The sequence below is a fragment of the Glycine max genome, chromosome 2 (genome assembly GCF_000004515.6).
Source record: "Glycine max cultivar Williams 82 chromosome 2, Glycine_max_v4.0, whole genome shotgun sequence".
Lineage (NCBI taxonomy): Eukaryota > Viridiplantae > Streptophyta > Magnoliopsida > Fabales > Fabaceae > Glycine > Glycine max.
Window position 1 is genome coordinate 7,280,522 of NC_016089.4, and position 16,908 is coordinate 7,297,429.

A 16,908-nucleotide genomic window follows, 5' to 3' on the forward strand; every position below is an offset into this window, starting at 1 on the left:
GTTAGGCGTTATATAAGATTTATTTAGTGATCAGGAAGAAGAGTTCAAGAGTTGATGGGAAGAGGGGAAGAGAAAGATGATGAATTTGAATCTTTCCACTGACATTCTAACAATAAAATAACACCTACTATTGGCTGATAAAAAAAACCAACAAATAGTTCAAAAAGAAAACCCAAACCAAATTTTGATCTCTTATAAATACATGCCTCATCCAATTCACCCCACAAAATAATTCTATTACTTGTCTTCCAAATGTCAAACCAAATGAATCGTGTATGGTATCCCCAACATATTAAGGGAAAAGGCCAAACCAAATACTTCCAAAAATTCAAAAAAAAAATCACCTTAAAAAAGTCAAACATCCATGTTTATCTGTGAAATTTTATTAAAATTGTATTGAATCATCAAGTCAGCTCTTGATCCTTAGTCTATCATTTAAGTAAAATCATCACACATACAATGACTCTTGTAAGATTAAAACTGTTCCCTAAGGCAGCATTTACACATGTATCTGAGGGTGATAAGTACAGGTGCTTTTCCTAATTGGGAGCCATTTATATTTTTTAAGGGTGGGAAAGATCAACCAACTATTCAACACCAAGTAAAGTAAAACCTATGAAAAAAATGAATGAAATAAAAACTATCACCATGTACAAAGGTGTGATGGAAACAAATGAGAACAAGTAAACGGAAGGATAAATGGGTAAGGATGGTTCCTTGGCCAAAATTATCAGAACTGATGATTTTATATACACTACACTACAACATGTAAAGGGCATCTGCCCAAATTAAATGGAAGACAATTAATTTAAGAGAGAAAGAGAAGAGAATAAGGATAGACATAAGAACCACCAACAAACAAGGATTCTTCATATGCATTCTTGATTCCCTACAGTGTTGCTCAGTGTGACAAAATGTGTTAATGGAGGACTTCCCTCTCCCTACTCCTAAGTTTGGGAAACAGGTGAACCAGCACCTTTGGAACTACGTGCTGCTTGGTTGGCAGACTTGTCCGTGCTGCGAACGTTGTATCTTTCATATACCCTGTCACGGTTCTCGGACCACCAGGTTTCTGCTTGGTGCTCTCCGAATCTCCTTCGGCTGCAATTGCATTCACCATCAAAGAGAGTACATATAAAAACAATGATTCCAAGAAAATTTAAACATCTCAGTTTTAAGCAATAACAATCATGTATGAGACCGAGTTAAAGACTAAGTCATATAAAGATGAAGAATATAGTTAAAGTTCATATTTTTAAATTCCATATCCTCCATCAATACTAATAATTATCACTAGCTAAATATTGCTGGAGCCATCTACAGTTGAACAGCCAAATATGCAAGTAGAACCAGATAGAGATAACCTGGTCATGTGGAGGATTTTTTATTACCTGAAGCGCACTCGCTTCAGATCTCTTGTTCCATCATGCAGTGCCACAAGTGTTATGTAGACACCAGGTTCATACTGTTCAATCCATTCTGCCTCAACTTGATTACCATCAGCAGTCGGAGCAGCATTCCTCGATTTCAAACCACTCTCGTCATCGTGGAAATTCCCAGAATCCCTACCATCAGCAGTATCTGACACAGTACCGCTGCTTGCCTGAATTACACCACCACCATTTGGCAATTTAACACCTGGATAATTATTGGTCCCATTAGAGGACACGGGGCTCCGAATTTTCTGGTGAAGATTAGTTCCATATGTTCCTGGCGAGTTCCCTGCAGTTTTATTCAATAGAGCGGATTCAAGTCCCATGGAATCCAAACTAGAGCCAATGATTGACTCTGCTCTGGAGTGCTGCTCCCCATTTGAATCTGGATTGTGGATCCCATTTGGCTCAAGACCATTTGGTAGGTAAGCTGGTCTAATGTTCTCAGCATCATAAACTCCAGGAGGAAGCTTCTCAGCCAGATCTTTGAGCTGAGAAAATGTTAATGAGCAATAAGTGTAAGTGTGAAAACACAGCAGTATAAGGGAAATGTGGGGTAATTTATTCTGAAAAAGACAAGGGTAAACAGTATGCAGTGAGATTCAAACCTGTGTGTATATGTCCCAACAGATAAAATAATGTAATTTTTAATATAAAGTTAAACCAAAAGCAAAACAAACAAAATTGAAAAAAAAAAAACAATTCTTACTATTACAGTTAAGAAATTTAACAAAAATAAACTTATATTAGATAGATGACTTAATATGGATGCCCATTTTATTCAATGCGAAAAATTTGAAACCAAGTTACAAACATTAAAGCACCACATGAAAATAAACCATTTCAAAGACATCTGACTCCAAGTAAATTAACAGGAAAAAAACCTGTGCTGTGAGTGACTTAATAACTTCTTTTGCAGCTTTACTTTTACCAGATTCCTCTGCAGCCAGTGCTGTAGCTTCTTGAGTCTTTTTTGCTGACCTTTGAAGCTCTAATTCTTGCAGTTCACATCTCTGTCTCAGGCTCTCAACCTAATGATATCTATAATTAGATTTGTCTTGATACCATAAAAAGTGAAAGAAACAACATATATTTATATAGATGTATCTGGCATTAACTTTTCCAACAATTTGAGCAAAGTGAGTGTCATTTTGCAAGGTAACATTAAATTTTGCAAGGTTCATTTGTCAGGCTCAAAAATGGCAGGAGAAATTAAAATGGAGAATAGCTGTACTCTCTGTCAAAGAAGAAAACTTTTAACACTTGATTTACATGAGAAGGATAGCAAAATGCACCTGAGCATGCAACTTCTGCACTTCTTGATTTAAAAGTTCATTTGTTTTCTTCAAACTATCAGAAATACTTTTTGAGAAGGAAAGTCCTGAAGTTGTTGGAATAGGTGTAGCTGAACGAGGAGGGCTTGATCTTCTAGAGAAAGGGGACACAGATCTGGAACTTACTCCTGATGGTGCAACCACTGGTCTTGGAACTGTTCGTCTCAGATCAAGAGCAGTGGACAAGACAACATCTTTCAGCTGTAGCAGAGAAGGCGGTTGTGAGGGGCGAATCAGTGAGAATGTATCACCTTTCTTTCCTTGCTTGGCTGCCTTACTATCTAGCTGCTTTATCAAATCCATGTTAGAGGGAATTACTGCCTTGGACAATCTTAGGTCAGACTTGTCTAGCCTATCCTTGTTCTCACCTGACAGACGAGGCAAGGCATTCCTTCTATTACTATTGCAAGCTTCAGCAACCTTGTTCAATTTTGCATAACAAGAATCACACACACGATACGGCTTGCCAGGATTAGGGGCGTGTGCTGCTCTTAATGCTTTCCTCGAGCTGCACGAATGGCAGTGGACAAGTCCGCAGTTATAACAATTGTGCCTCTTTCTAGTGAATCCAAATGCCTGTCTACAAGTAGAGCACTGAGACTGCTCGGCACCAGATACCCACTTATGAAGGCATATGGCAGCAGAGTAGTTCGAACCACATGCAATATATTTCACATGTCTATCCTTCAATGCTTCTACCAAAGCTGGCGTTTTACGATCTTCAATATCTCCATGACCCAATCTCCCATTTGCACCTTTCCCCCAAGTATAAACTTCATTTTTGGATGTTAATACAGCTACATGATATGCACCACACGCAATTTCTTCAATAGATTCCCCGGCAATCTTGTCTCCAACCAAGCATGGAACCTTTCCATCGGATAGAGAACTCCCAAGCTGACCATAAACAGTACTTCCCATAGTGAAAACACGTCCAGATGTTGTCAGGCCTACTGTCAAACTGTGCCCACAAGCAATTTTATGAAAATTGTAATCAATAAGTGCAGACACACAAGTTGGTTTAAGACGTGCCTCCTTGTCCCCATGTCCAAGGCGATTTTTGTCTCCATCACCCCAAGTAAACAATTTACCTGATGATATGCTTGTACCGGAGTGTGTTGCGATAACCTCTACAACAGCTGCAGTATGCCACACTCCACAAGCAACAGCTATTGTCCTCAACCCCAATAAGGATTCCACTTCTCTTGGATATGAAACATTTTGCCTATCTCCATGGCCCAAGACACCGAATGTTCCATCACCAAACGTAAACAGCTGCCCTGTTGAAGTTATCAAGGCTGTGTGCCATGGACCACAAGCAACAAATGCAATTTGAAGTCCCTCTAATGGACCAGCAATTCTCTTTGGTATCCAATGACTGACATTGCTGCCATGACCAAGAAGCCCAGCATTATGCATACCATCACCCCATGTATATAGCTCCCCAGCCATTGTAACAGCACAGGAATGGAACTCCCCACAGGCAACAAAATCAATAGTTGTAGAAATCAGTGCTTCAACTAGACGAGGTTGAACCACATTTTTCCCAACACCATGGCCAAGACGTCCTCCTGATTCTTCACCCCATGTAAAAACTTCACCTTGCCTAGTGACTAGAGAAGCATGTCTAACACCACATGCTATATGATGTACATCTAAAACTACATTAGATTCCAGTGGTCTAGGGAGAAGTACATCTGCCCTCGGGCTGAAATAATTTACATTTTTATCAGCACCAACTTTAACATTTTCACAGGTAACCTCTCCCCATATGTATACATCCCACAGAGCATCATAGTCATCAGGTGCAGATCCATGACTAGATGTACTAGGGGCACTTGAAACACTGACACGAAATACATCTGAAGCAGATCCTTTCACTTGCATGTTTGTTGGGTCTGGTGACGCATGTGACCTTTCAGAAATTGTATTGTCAGGTCGATAGGACTTTGGTGAAGTATTTGGAAGAGTTGAAGAAATGTCAGGAGAACTAATGCCTCGTGATGTGCTAGCCGAACTTTCACTTGGACTATTTGATGTTAAGTCTCTGCTATCCTGATATTATTTGAGCCACAGAATTATAAGCAACTTATCATGTATTTCATCAGTAGCTATGGAAGCATAATGGCAACAGCAAAGGTACAGGAATTAGTAAAGCTTGTATAAAATCAGTTCCTCTTTTCACAAAAAAATACATTACATCATAGAAAAAGTAGAGTAGGTTAATCAGCACAAGCAGTCACACCAAATAGCAACCGAAGCAAAGAATGAGTGAGTGGCAATCTCTTTCGGATAAAAATAAATAAATAAATAAACTACAGTTTATATCCTTTCAGGTTAAGCTGGTATGTCAGAAAACAAAGACTAGCTTTCCTTATAGGAAACAACAAATAATCACTCTTATAATGGAGCAAATAAGTCCTCTCCATTTTGATTTGTTCAAAATATACACTCTATCGTAGCATTGGTGTGCAGACAGAAAAGAATTCAAAACAGAACGAAATGAAATGATTCTATTTTATTTAGTTCTTGGTACCACCATTTTTAGTAGAACCAAAACTACCACTTCTTAACCTCATGTCTAATACCATTCCATTTTAAAAATGCACAATACATAGAACAACACCCATTTCATTCTAGCATGTCTATCAAATGCTGCCCAAGGAAAATGATGCAACAAACAACTATTAACCCAATACTAAGATCTATCACCTTTCCAGCTTATAGAAGTAGTACAACTTACAAGAAATATAATGTGACCAAAATGCAATTAACTACAAAAACCACAAGTCAGTATATTTACATTAAGAATGAGACCCCCATCACTCCATCCATCAATTTTGGAACGACCACCTTGACCAGAAGATATCAGTGCTTTGAGGCCAGCAATCCACACTTCAGCCTCAGCTTTATCTTTGCAAATCTGAATAGCAATACACAGAAATTATTATAATAATGAAAATACAGAAAATGAAAACAAATAATTATTTAGTGATGCATGAAATTGGATAATTTGCCACGAACCAAATCAAGTGATCGCTTTCCATTACTGTAAATAAGTGAAAAAGACAAATAGTCCTTCTCAGGACGCAAGTAACGTTGGAAAACAGCCTGCCAAAAGATTAAGGGAAAGAAAACAAGAACAGATAAGAGTAAGTTTGTGAAACAATTTTTAAATCGCTTTATTAATAACAAAGAATGTCACGGTATTGTATGCAATTAGATTTAAGGGAAGAAATCTCACAGTTCTTTGTCCAGGAATAATTCTAGAGACAGAAGATAGCTTCAGATTTCTTTCTCCACTACTTGTAATCCAGATTAAGGATGATTCATCCTGCAGTTTACAGATATTTAATGTGTATACATAGAAATAACTCGAGTGTAAAATTTCAAGCCTACTATATATGAATGCTCAACTTTATAGTCTACAACTTTATTAGAATTTATGAATACAACCATAAAGGCATACGCCAAATAAGAAATATGTTTGCCCAGCGATAAAGCTACACTACCACTAATCGTTTGCAGTAGCACTAATTACTAAAATAAGAAAATTCAGCCTGAATATTAGTAAAAATCTATGCAAAATCATAAAAATCTGGATAGTAAGAATACAAATTGACCTGAATTGTGCCGCTATAATGCAGTGAACTCAGAGAATTCCCAATGCTAACCCAGGTAAGTACCAATTTTAGCCACACAGTGAAATTTATGTGGCATATAAGTAAAAGTAAAATACATCAAGGTGTAGTCATCTATTTCCTATGCATTAAAAGGTTGCAGAAAATAGGTAAAATGTTTAGGAGCAGGCTAGACAAACAGTCAACACATGGAAGTTAGTTAGAGATTACAATTTAATGGGCACTCCTTATGTGAAATGGAATCACAGCACACAGTGTGTCGAAATTTCAATCCCCATAAAGAACAAAACAACACCTTATCAGATGTAGGGCATATAAAATAAGGAAAACACAAATTAACAGTCTTTCCATACTATATTGCTCATATAGTTATAGCATCAAAAACATGAAATAGCAGCTATTTGTCATGAGCACATAATCAATTAAGAACTGTCCAACCAGGCAGTTAACAAAGATGTGAAGTAGAGAATCCAAAAAACTCTAGAAAAGATTTTCATTTAACTTACATTGGAAAGTCTAAATGGACAAAACTTGGGCTTTCCTTTACGACCATATTTAAGAAGTTGAGCACCCTTTTTCAAAGCAATCAATGCCTGCAGAATCAAAAGTTACAATATAAACAGCAGTAAAGATCAAACAGGCACAGTAGTATATATAGTCAAATGAAACTAAATATGAGCAACAAGTTAAAAGATCTATATGGATAATCAAGATTTGCATATTCACCTTCATATGATGATGAGTCATGAGCCTTACAAAAAAAAAAGGGTAGAATTGCATAAATTTGATTATTACAAAAGACTGGGCACTTTCTCTTATTACGAAAGATCCCAAAACAGGATGATTTATTATTTTTTTGAGCAAGTGTTTGCAGATTTGATTTTAGGTAACCTTAATTGTGTAGAATTGTTTTTGTTAAAATTGATTTTGAAATGAAGTGATTTATGTTTGAAAGTTTTATTGCAAAAGCAAATTTATAGTAAAACATAATATAAAATCTTCAACTTAACGTTTATGCTAAAGCTACCTTTTTCAATTCTAGTAAACACATTTTTAGTGTGTTCAGAAACCTGTTTGCATCCATTTAAACGGAAGTTTACAGATTCCAATGTACCAAAGGTGGAAGCAATCTAAAGGTAGATTGGCGTTACATTGAAACAACAGATTTCTAAATACACTTTGTTGTTGGCTAAGGTGGTTTGAATATATGCAAAAGTCACTAGAAGCAACAATAAGGAGAGCATACTGTATGGTTTTTAGCCCTGCGAAAAAGGGTAGAAGGAAACCAAGAAGGACAAATAGAGGAAATTGTTAAGAAGAATCTCATGGGGAATAAATATTCTGGAGAATTTGGTCTTTAACCAAACCCAACAATGGTCTCATGCAACCCATGCAACTAACCTCACCTAATGGAATAAGGCTAGCTGTTGTAGTCAAATACACTTTTAGGAGAAAACTTTATTTTAGTTAGCGGAAATCAAATAAGGCAATAATTGTTAATATTTTAACATGATTTTTTCTGTGTTAAAGAAATGATTTTTTCTGTGTTAAAGAAATGATCAATGTCCAACACATGACATAAAAGTGTCAGTGTTGGAAGCATGTCCCAACATGGTTATAAAACTCCCGAGTAAACTCATAGAGTTGAATGATTTTAATTTTTCACATGGATGAAATGAGTTGAATTGCATGATAACTCATTGGTTAGTAGACTTGGGTTATGCATGGACGAGTTTAAGAGTTTGCTGGACCACATTAGTTTTGCCCAAACCAAAATGCAACATTTCTAGGTACACAACAACTGTTAGTGTTGTCCAAAAAATACATAAACAGTGGCTGCTGGCTCAATTTCACCAGATGAATTTTAATTTAGTCAGCTTCTATTTAGAACTAGATCAAATGTTCAGCCAGTGCAATCAACCCTAGACATGCACAATAGCTCCTATGAAGATTTAAGGTTCTAAAAAATAGTAAAAATAAATAACATTGATGGACGCTTTAATTTCCTGCTTGAAACGATCCAAGACAGCTATAAAATGCTGCACTATCAAGTATCAACATCTTATATCTAAAACATGGTCCCAAAAGGCATCCACTGACTTAGCTGTCAATAATTCAAAAACAAGTTACCCCTCCATTTAAACACAAACATGCAAGAAAGCATCTCTCCCTTTTCCATATTCCCCATTCCACGGAGCATTAACCCGTTTAATCAACAAAACTCTACAAGGGTAAAAAATAACACTTCTTATTCACAAGATGAAACTTTCAAAAAAAACAACGACAGTACACAAGTGTATTTCTCATCTCCCTCCAATTTCCCACGTGTCACTCCAAACAAAGAAGAGAAACACACACACACACATGAACATAATTCATAACCTTGAGAATCTCCAAAGGCACAATCAAGGTAGAGTTGCTTAACTCACTTTTGATGAACTCTATAATGTCACTTGAGATTTAAGAACTTTAACAAGTTTTCTCCTATGGTGAAATTCTAAAGAACTTAAAATAGGTTCTACAATTGTTTCGCAATTCTTAAGAACTGTTGAGAACAGTTGTTTATATAAGCAAAACTACCACATCAATTACTCCAAGGGTGAAGTAACATAAGAACTGGTTCTCAAATTGAAGAATCTCATAAAAGTAACTTCAATTGACGATGCTCTTAACCACCACAAAGCAATTTAAAAAAAAATAAACATTTCCCACATTAGAACAAAAACTGATACAAACAATCAAAACTTGAGAAAAAAATTGTACTTTCCACACCAAACTTATAACTTCCAATACATAGAGAGAGAGAGAGAGAGAGAAAGAACGTACTTGTTGTTCAATGTCACGGTTGGCATTCCCGTAGCTACCAAGATCTGCCATTCCATGTGAGAGATTCAACGACGCGCCACCACCCTCTCCGATCACTCACCGGAGCTCCGGTCATCATAGAAAACTCCAACCTCTTCTTCTCTCCACAACCATTCACCCTCACATCAAAACAAAACCTCTCTCTCTCTAAAAAAAACCAACAAAGCCCACTTGTTATTCTCTCTCTAGAACCTTCCTGGATCCGCACCTCTTCGCAGAACCCAAAATCCCAGAAACTCCACTCACGGTTCCAAGTCAAAGACCAAACCAGTTTTCCTGAACCGGGAAAAAAAACCGGACTTTCGAGCTCAAAATGGTCGCGGTGGCTCGCGGCGGAAGAGTGGTTTCCGAAGGGAAACTCTGGCGACGAATGTTGGCTCCGGCGGGGAGACAGAGGAGACAGAGAAAAAGACAGTGAAAGGTGAAGAGAGATTGAGAATCGAAGGATGTAAAAGTACACCTAGTCAAAGATTAAGAAAGACGGAAATTATTATTATTATTATTATTATTAAAACTAGTGGAAATATTTTAACTAAAAGTAAAAAAGAAAAAGAGAAAAAAATAGAAGTTAAAAAAACTAATATTAGGAGAAATAACAACAATTTAAAAACTAACAAAAAGTAAAATACTTTAGTAAATGTGTACACTAAATACAAATATTTCTTTTATCTTTAATTTATTAAAACTAGTGGAGTATCTCTACCTATTTTAACTATAAAAAAATAAAAACAAAATGAGAGTAGTAGATAATTATTAGGAGAAACAGAAAAAAATTTAAAAATAAAAAAAGATAAAATAATTTAATAAAATGTGCACATCAAATGAAAATATCCTCTTATTATTATTAGTATTGATAATAAAATAAAGAAATTAGAATAACAATTTTATTTCATTTCTCTTGTAATATTAGAGTTGTGAATCTCAGGCTGCGTAACTGTTAAAAAAAGTTCAACATAGATCATCAAAACAGTTTTTTTTAGTTAAATTTTCAATATTTTTAGTGGGCAGCTTATTTTTTTAAAAAAGATATTCATTTTTTTGTTTTTAAAAATTAAAGAAAATAATTATTTCCCTGAACATAAATGTTACCAAGTATAAACTTATTATAAAGTTGTGTTTATAGATTTAAAATATTTATTTATAAATTTTAATAGAATCACACTTATTGATATTTATCAAAAAGGATGAATTAAATTGTTATATAATAAATCATGTAAACATAAAATAAATAAATAAAAAATCCTTGTGGCAAGTACTTGGTCTTTTTCTATCTATTTTTCTTTTGGACAAATCATGCTTACTTTTGTGATGGGGACTTTTCAGATAAAAAATAATAATTTGATTTATTTATGCAATACTAGCAACAACAAAAAATTATACAGAAAAATTGAAGTTGAAAAGAAATCAGATAACATTTTCTAAAACACAACTCTGACTTTTTCTTTTAAAACTATCAGTTGATTAAAAAGTGACATAATTTTGAATTTTATAAAAGGATTTTTATGTTTGGGAAGGAATACGTAGGAATGATGAGGATGCTTTCGTATTTTGAAGGGGACAGAGCAGGTAACTTTATGTTGATGTTTGGCTAAGGTTGTAATAAATGAGAAAATGACAAGAAAATCCTGACTTTAATTTTTTGGAAAAAATAAATTCAAATATATGAACTTATGATAAAGGGCTTTTCTACTAAATTAATATCAAATTTAAAATAATTTATTATATTAAATTAAATAATAATATACATTAAAAAGTTATCAGCATGGAATGATTTTGTCAGGTGTGTTATGCAACTGCAAGAGGTGAGATACATATCAAAATTATTAATACTTTTTTTTTGTTGATTGTTACGCTTTTAAGAAGAAAAAAATATTTTTTTGAGTGCAGAAAAAAAAATCTATACACTATTAAGATCATACTATTTTTTATAAAAAAAATACTCTGTTTTATAGTCATTTTTTTATATTCATCCTAACACATTTTCTTTTTATACTTCTCTACTCACACACATGTTCCCTTTAACATATTTATTAATTGATATTATTGTTTAAAATATACAAAATAACTAAAAAGTAGTATTAAGAATAAATTTAATTTATAATTAATTAAAATAACTTTTCATTAAGTATAAAGCTATTTTTTTATTAAATATATTAGAAATTATATATACAAAATTATTTTAATATTAAATAATATTGAAATAGTAAATTATTTTAAAATTATATGAATATTTATATCATACACAATTAATATAAAACTCATATGTATAATAATTTTCACAACATTATACTAAAAATATAATATTTTAATAATTAAAATAAATGAAAACATGAACCTTACAAAAATGACATGTATCCTAAATTATTAGGATGACATCGCATGATCTAATCAACAAAATAGATTAATAACATTATCAACATAGACATACAAAGACAATGTCACACTACAACATAACACAAGATTTGTAATGGCCTTGGTTTTTAGACAGAATCACCCATCTATCAATTTCCAAAATTATCAAAAGGGTTGTTTTTTAACCTTTTCAACACCAACTTAAAGGTTCTTCTAAAAGTAACTCTTCATGTTATATATATATATATGTTCATTGGCATTAAAATTGTAACTTATGGAAGAAATCATGTATCTACCACAATACACAAATCTAATTGTAGAATACAACAAAATTTCGTTACTTAAATCTCATTTCATGGATTAGATGCAATGACACTATGTTTACCAATACCATCACACCATCATGGCCTTCCACAAGGCTACTAAGTCAAAGTTAAATCTTTAACATCTAATGACTCGTTTGGTAAAGGTAAAAAGAAGTAAAATGAATAACAAAATTTTGTAAGAGTCACACTTTTTATTATTTACTTCAATTCAAAAATTTTACGTTTTATTTACTTTCATCTTTTTTTCTTTCTATTTTACCAAACATGCACTAAGATATAATTTTTCAAGAGAATCTCTTGAATTTTTTCTTCAACAATTCCTGCAACTATTTAACGTTTTCCATCAATAATAAATAATGTATGCTAGAAAGTCGTATGTAAGCCTTTAAATTAATTTCACTTGAATCTATTTAGTATTTTAAATTAAATAAATTTCCATCAATTTCATACTTTTTAAACCACAAAATCTATAGGATTTTGAATTCACTAAAATGCCCTAAATATTATAAATTTGACAAACTTTTATTAATATTTTGAATGTAAAAAATAAACACTCTTCTAAAAATAATATTGAAATTTAATTTAAAAATATATGAAAATAATAGATTGAAAGAGATAAAATATTAACAAAAAAATCCTAAAAAAATTGTTAAAAAAAGCTTCCTAAAAATACTATTATTGAAGAATAATCTCTAAAGACACTCTCATTCAAAATAATGATCCTTCTTTTTAGTCATTAAGTTATTAGTGTGTAGTGTATACTCTTAATCACATTTTTCATCAGTAAAGTTCAAATCTGAAATTTTTACTTAAGTGTTATGAGTTAAGTTCCACTCCTTTCAACAGCAACGTATTGGTGCTAAATAATTATTCTATAGAAGATTATGTTGTAGAATTTTGTCCTACGAAAAACATTATAAAAAAAAATCTTTTACATTCTTAGTCGCTTTTTTTTTCTAGAGCGACTGAAGAATGATTTTTATCACAATACTTTAATTGTTTTTTTCCTTTTAATTAACAATTTAACAATGAATACTATTAACCTATAGGCCATATTTTAATAAATTAAAATTAAAATTTACAAACAACATTAAAAATATTTAATTTTAAAACATTAATTACATTTTATATAATAAACTAAGAAAATTGAAAATAAATATATTTGTTTATTTGAGCAGTGCTATTCAGCATGAAAACACCAAATACCAATTCATACATAGAAAGATGGAATTCATTTTTAAGTAAATATTAAAAAAAATGTATGAAACATGTTTTTTTGACGGAATACACGTTTGTGCCAACTTGACAAAATCATTTTCGTACAGATTAGCATATTTTATTGGGTGCTCGATCGTTACTTCATCTAGTCCCATGTTCTTTATATATATGTAATTTAAGGGTAGACATTAATGAAAAATTTCAATTAAATACTGTTCATAAAAGACTATATATATAGGCTAGCTAGGGATTTAGTGGTAAAAAAAATGCGACCAATAATTACACAACTACAACAATAGGGAATATATCTCCTGGAAAGCGGATTTTGTTAATTTGGTGTGAATTTTATTGGGTGAAAAAGTGAGTAAAATCTAGATCCTAGAAGAGCAAAGCTTCCAATGATGTAAAATATAAAGTTAAAACAGAGAAGAAGAAGAAAAAGATAGCTAGGGGTTCCAAATTCAAAATATTTGCCAACAAGATGCCAAAATTGTGAGGCGAAATGTAAGGTCCCCACTAGATTTAATAAAATCACACAATCCAACAACTCCTGGACCTGGAGCTCTAGCTACGTTTTGCACGAGTTTTGGAATTGTTCGCATTTAATTTCTAGTGGCAAAAGAATAGTTGCCATTTTCTTTTTATCGACATATTTGAAAGGATGATTATATAGTAAACCTACGGTGCTGTAAGAAAAAATAATCATCGTTTATTGATTTCTATGAATTGGGGGATGCGGTTCCCAACTTTTTTTTCGTAAAAAAATCAAATTAAAAATATATAAAATATAACTATATAATTTAAATTATGAGAAAAATGAGAACTGCCTCCTATATATATGTGCACAAAATAAAATTTATATGCTGCTTCCTTTGAATATGGTAATGGCCATGGTGTGAATATGTCTTTCAAGATACGTTAACTTAATTGAAGTAATATTTTTCTCTTTTGGCGCCAATGATATATATGACTATTTTTGTAATAACTATTTTTGGTGTGAATATGGTGTGAATATGTCTTTCACGTGTAATAACTATTTTTGTATTTTTTTTAATAAAGTTTATGAACTAATTAAGGACATAATCTTGTCAGCCACTTTTATACCTTTTCCTTTTTGCTTTTTCTGTTGTCGATTATTACATAATGCATGTGACCACATATATGCGCTGTGCCAAATTTACACACACTAACAAAACAAAATAGTAGATTATTTCTTGTGCAACTCATTAGACATAAGCTAGACCTCTTAAACAAAGTAACTTTGTAGGTACAATTTTAATCATATACATGCATTACACGTACCAAAAAGAAAAGTGTCTTCCAAATAAGCTACTTTGGTTTTTGGCTTTGCAGCACCCCACCTGGCCTAGCTCCTCAACTCCCTTTTCTTAAGAGAGGGAAAAGGAGAGAGAGACTGAATTGAACTTTGTTTTGATATGGGGCAAACTTGGCGTGATTGCAACATTCCCTACACATGAACCCTACTTTTGTTTGTTACTACACTTTAAAGGAACAACTAGTTGCCTGCCTTTGATTATTGTCTCATTTGTTGGTGACCCTTGTCATTGTCAACTATATAGTTTGGATTAAAAAAATATGCTTATTTCTTCTTGAATGCATTCTAATTAAATATGATGGTGGGACAAAATTATAGGTTAGCATGGGATGGGAAGAGTTGATATATATGCTTGCATATTGATTTATTCAAGTTGTGACTTTGACTTATCTTTATGTTCACATCATATTGAATTCCCACCCTATATGGCTATATGTACAGTTTTTACAAAATCAAGTTTAAATCATGAGCATCATTACGAAAAGTTTTTTTTAGCATTGCTAGTTAGACAAATTCGAATGCATAGATATATTATTGTCCTACATTGCTTTTATGTTTCAGAGACTCCAATAAAGTGTGTGGTGGAGCCAAATTTTCAGGTTATGTGGTAGTGGGTGTAAAATATATTGTATGGTGTGGAAAGAGAAGAAATTAAAAACACAATATTTTATCAATTTGCGTATAGGCTTCAATTAAATTGCAGTCCAAAATTAATGCAATAATGGTCATAATATCAAGATTTTCAAGGTCTATAAAATCACGTTTCAACAACAACCCTAACTACATTTTACTACATTTTTTTTTTTTACTTTCTTAAAGATTTTTCAGGACTTTACAATCATGGCCACAACTACAGTTTAAAATCATAGATATGATAACAATTTGCTACTATATATCCTTGATAACAATCGTACATTCTTTTCCTTCCCATGCATTTGTACCTCGCAAACTAAACCTCTTTAACGGCATGTAACTCAACTACTCAACATTTTCAATATGATTCATGATGGAATAATAATTATAAAAAAAATTAAAGGGTTATTAGGAATGAAGATCTGAAAGCGTGACACCCATGGTTGTTACAGTTCATCAGTCTGACAGATTTGGCTTTTATTGTGTTCTTTCTTTTCTTTTCTTTTCTTTCCATACCATACAAAATATTATACACACCCACTGCCACCTTACCTGAAAATTTGGCTCCACCAAATTGGAATCTCTGAAACATAAAATGAAAGCAATGCCGGACAATAATATAACCAGATTTCGAATCTGTCACTCTAACAACGATAATAAACTTTTCGTAATAATGCTCATGGTTTAAACTTGATTTTGTTTGTGATCTCTTCCAGTCCCATATATCTTAATCTTTTAGATAGTTCAATAAGTGTTGTTATAGTTAACTACATTTATCTTGTTATGACACAGTAATCTCTGTCCAAATTAAAGTTGAGAGCAACGCCGTAAAACAAGCATTTCGGCTTCAACCAAAGGTTATCATTATCCTTTTTTTTTCTTCCTAACTTTCAATATAGTATTATTTATTGAGGTAATAAATGCATCTAAAATAACAACGAAAGACAATTGATTAGCAGTTTTCCAAATGAATTGTCATAAAGAAAATCATAAAAGCATATTCCAATCTAGAGGCAAAAGTATAAGTTGACACACACAAACTAAGATTTTAAAGCAAAACAAGTTATCGACAAAATAGCCTTAAAAACATCTCCTTAATTCATACTTACCCTTGCTGTTGAAGTTTCATACCTAGTGTCTCATGCTAGGCGCCGATAGTCATCCTAACTTCATATATTCAAACAAAATAGAAATTTCTATTTTAATATTTCTCCTATTTTTTGAAGGCAGAACAATTATCTAAGCAAAATTGAGCATACGTTGTTTGAAATTAGAATATAGTAACTTCAGAGCATGATTCGACAATGTATATTAAAAATTGTTTTTTTTACATAATTTTAAAATTTAATTTTTGGATTTCTTTTGTAGTTTCAGAATTTAAATTATGCAACAATAAATTAAACTACGATAATCCATATTAAGGGCATTATCAGAAATTTAAAAACTGAAGGAGGTGTGAATAACAAAAAAAAAAATCACCATATGTATCTAACCGAAATTGAAAAAAAAATGTAAGCATGAACATGGTGTGGGTATACCGACCTGTTTGGCTCGTAAAACCTGTGTTTTAGACGAATTAAATAAGTCTGATCTATAAAATAAATTGATCTTTTTTAAGGTACATATCCAACCTGTAAAAGTCTGCGGATAAACAGACAGGTTTATGAACCCAAATATTAATTTGAAAAAAATATAAAATATTTAAAATAAAAATAAAAAATTTACTTCATTTTTTAAGCTAAAATCTATCATATTGAAATTTACCAATAT

At 32.4% G+C, this 16,908-nt stretch overlaps 1 protein-coding gene across 1 annotated transcript; it reads right to left on the reverse strand.

Annotated features, from left to right (window-relative positions):
- Positions 1-727: 727 nt before the first annotated feature.
- On the reverse strand, positions 728-9,723 carry LOC100805364 (PH, RCC1 and FYVE domains-containing protein 1). Its single transcript, XM_003518560.5, has 9 exons — positions 9,235-9,723; positions 6,915-7,001; positions 6,012-6,101; positions 5,792-5,878; positions 5,571-5,690; positions 2,729-4,822; positions 2,318-2,464; positions 1,392-1,924; positions 728-1,101 (listed from the first exon to the last, which is right to left on the reverse strand). The coding sequence occupies exons 1-9, from the start codon at positions 9,283-9,285 to the stop codon at positions 948-950; spliced, it is 3,363 nt and encodes a 1,120-aa protein (XP_003518608.1). The 5' UTR covers positions 9,286-9,723; the 3' UTR covers positions 728-947.
- Positions 9,724-16,908: the final 7,185 nt, after the last annotated feature.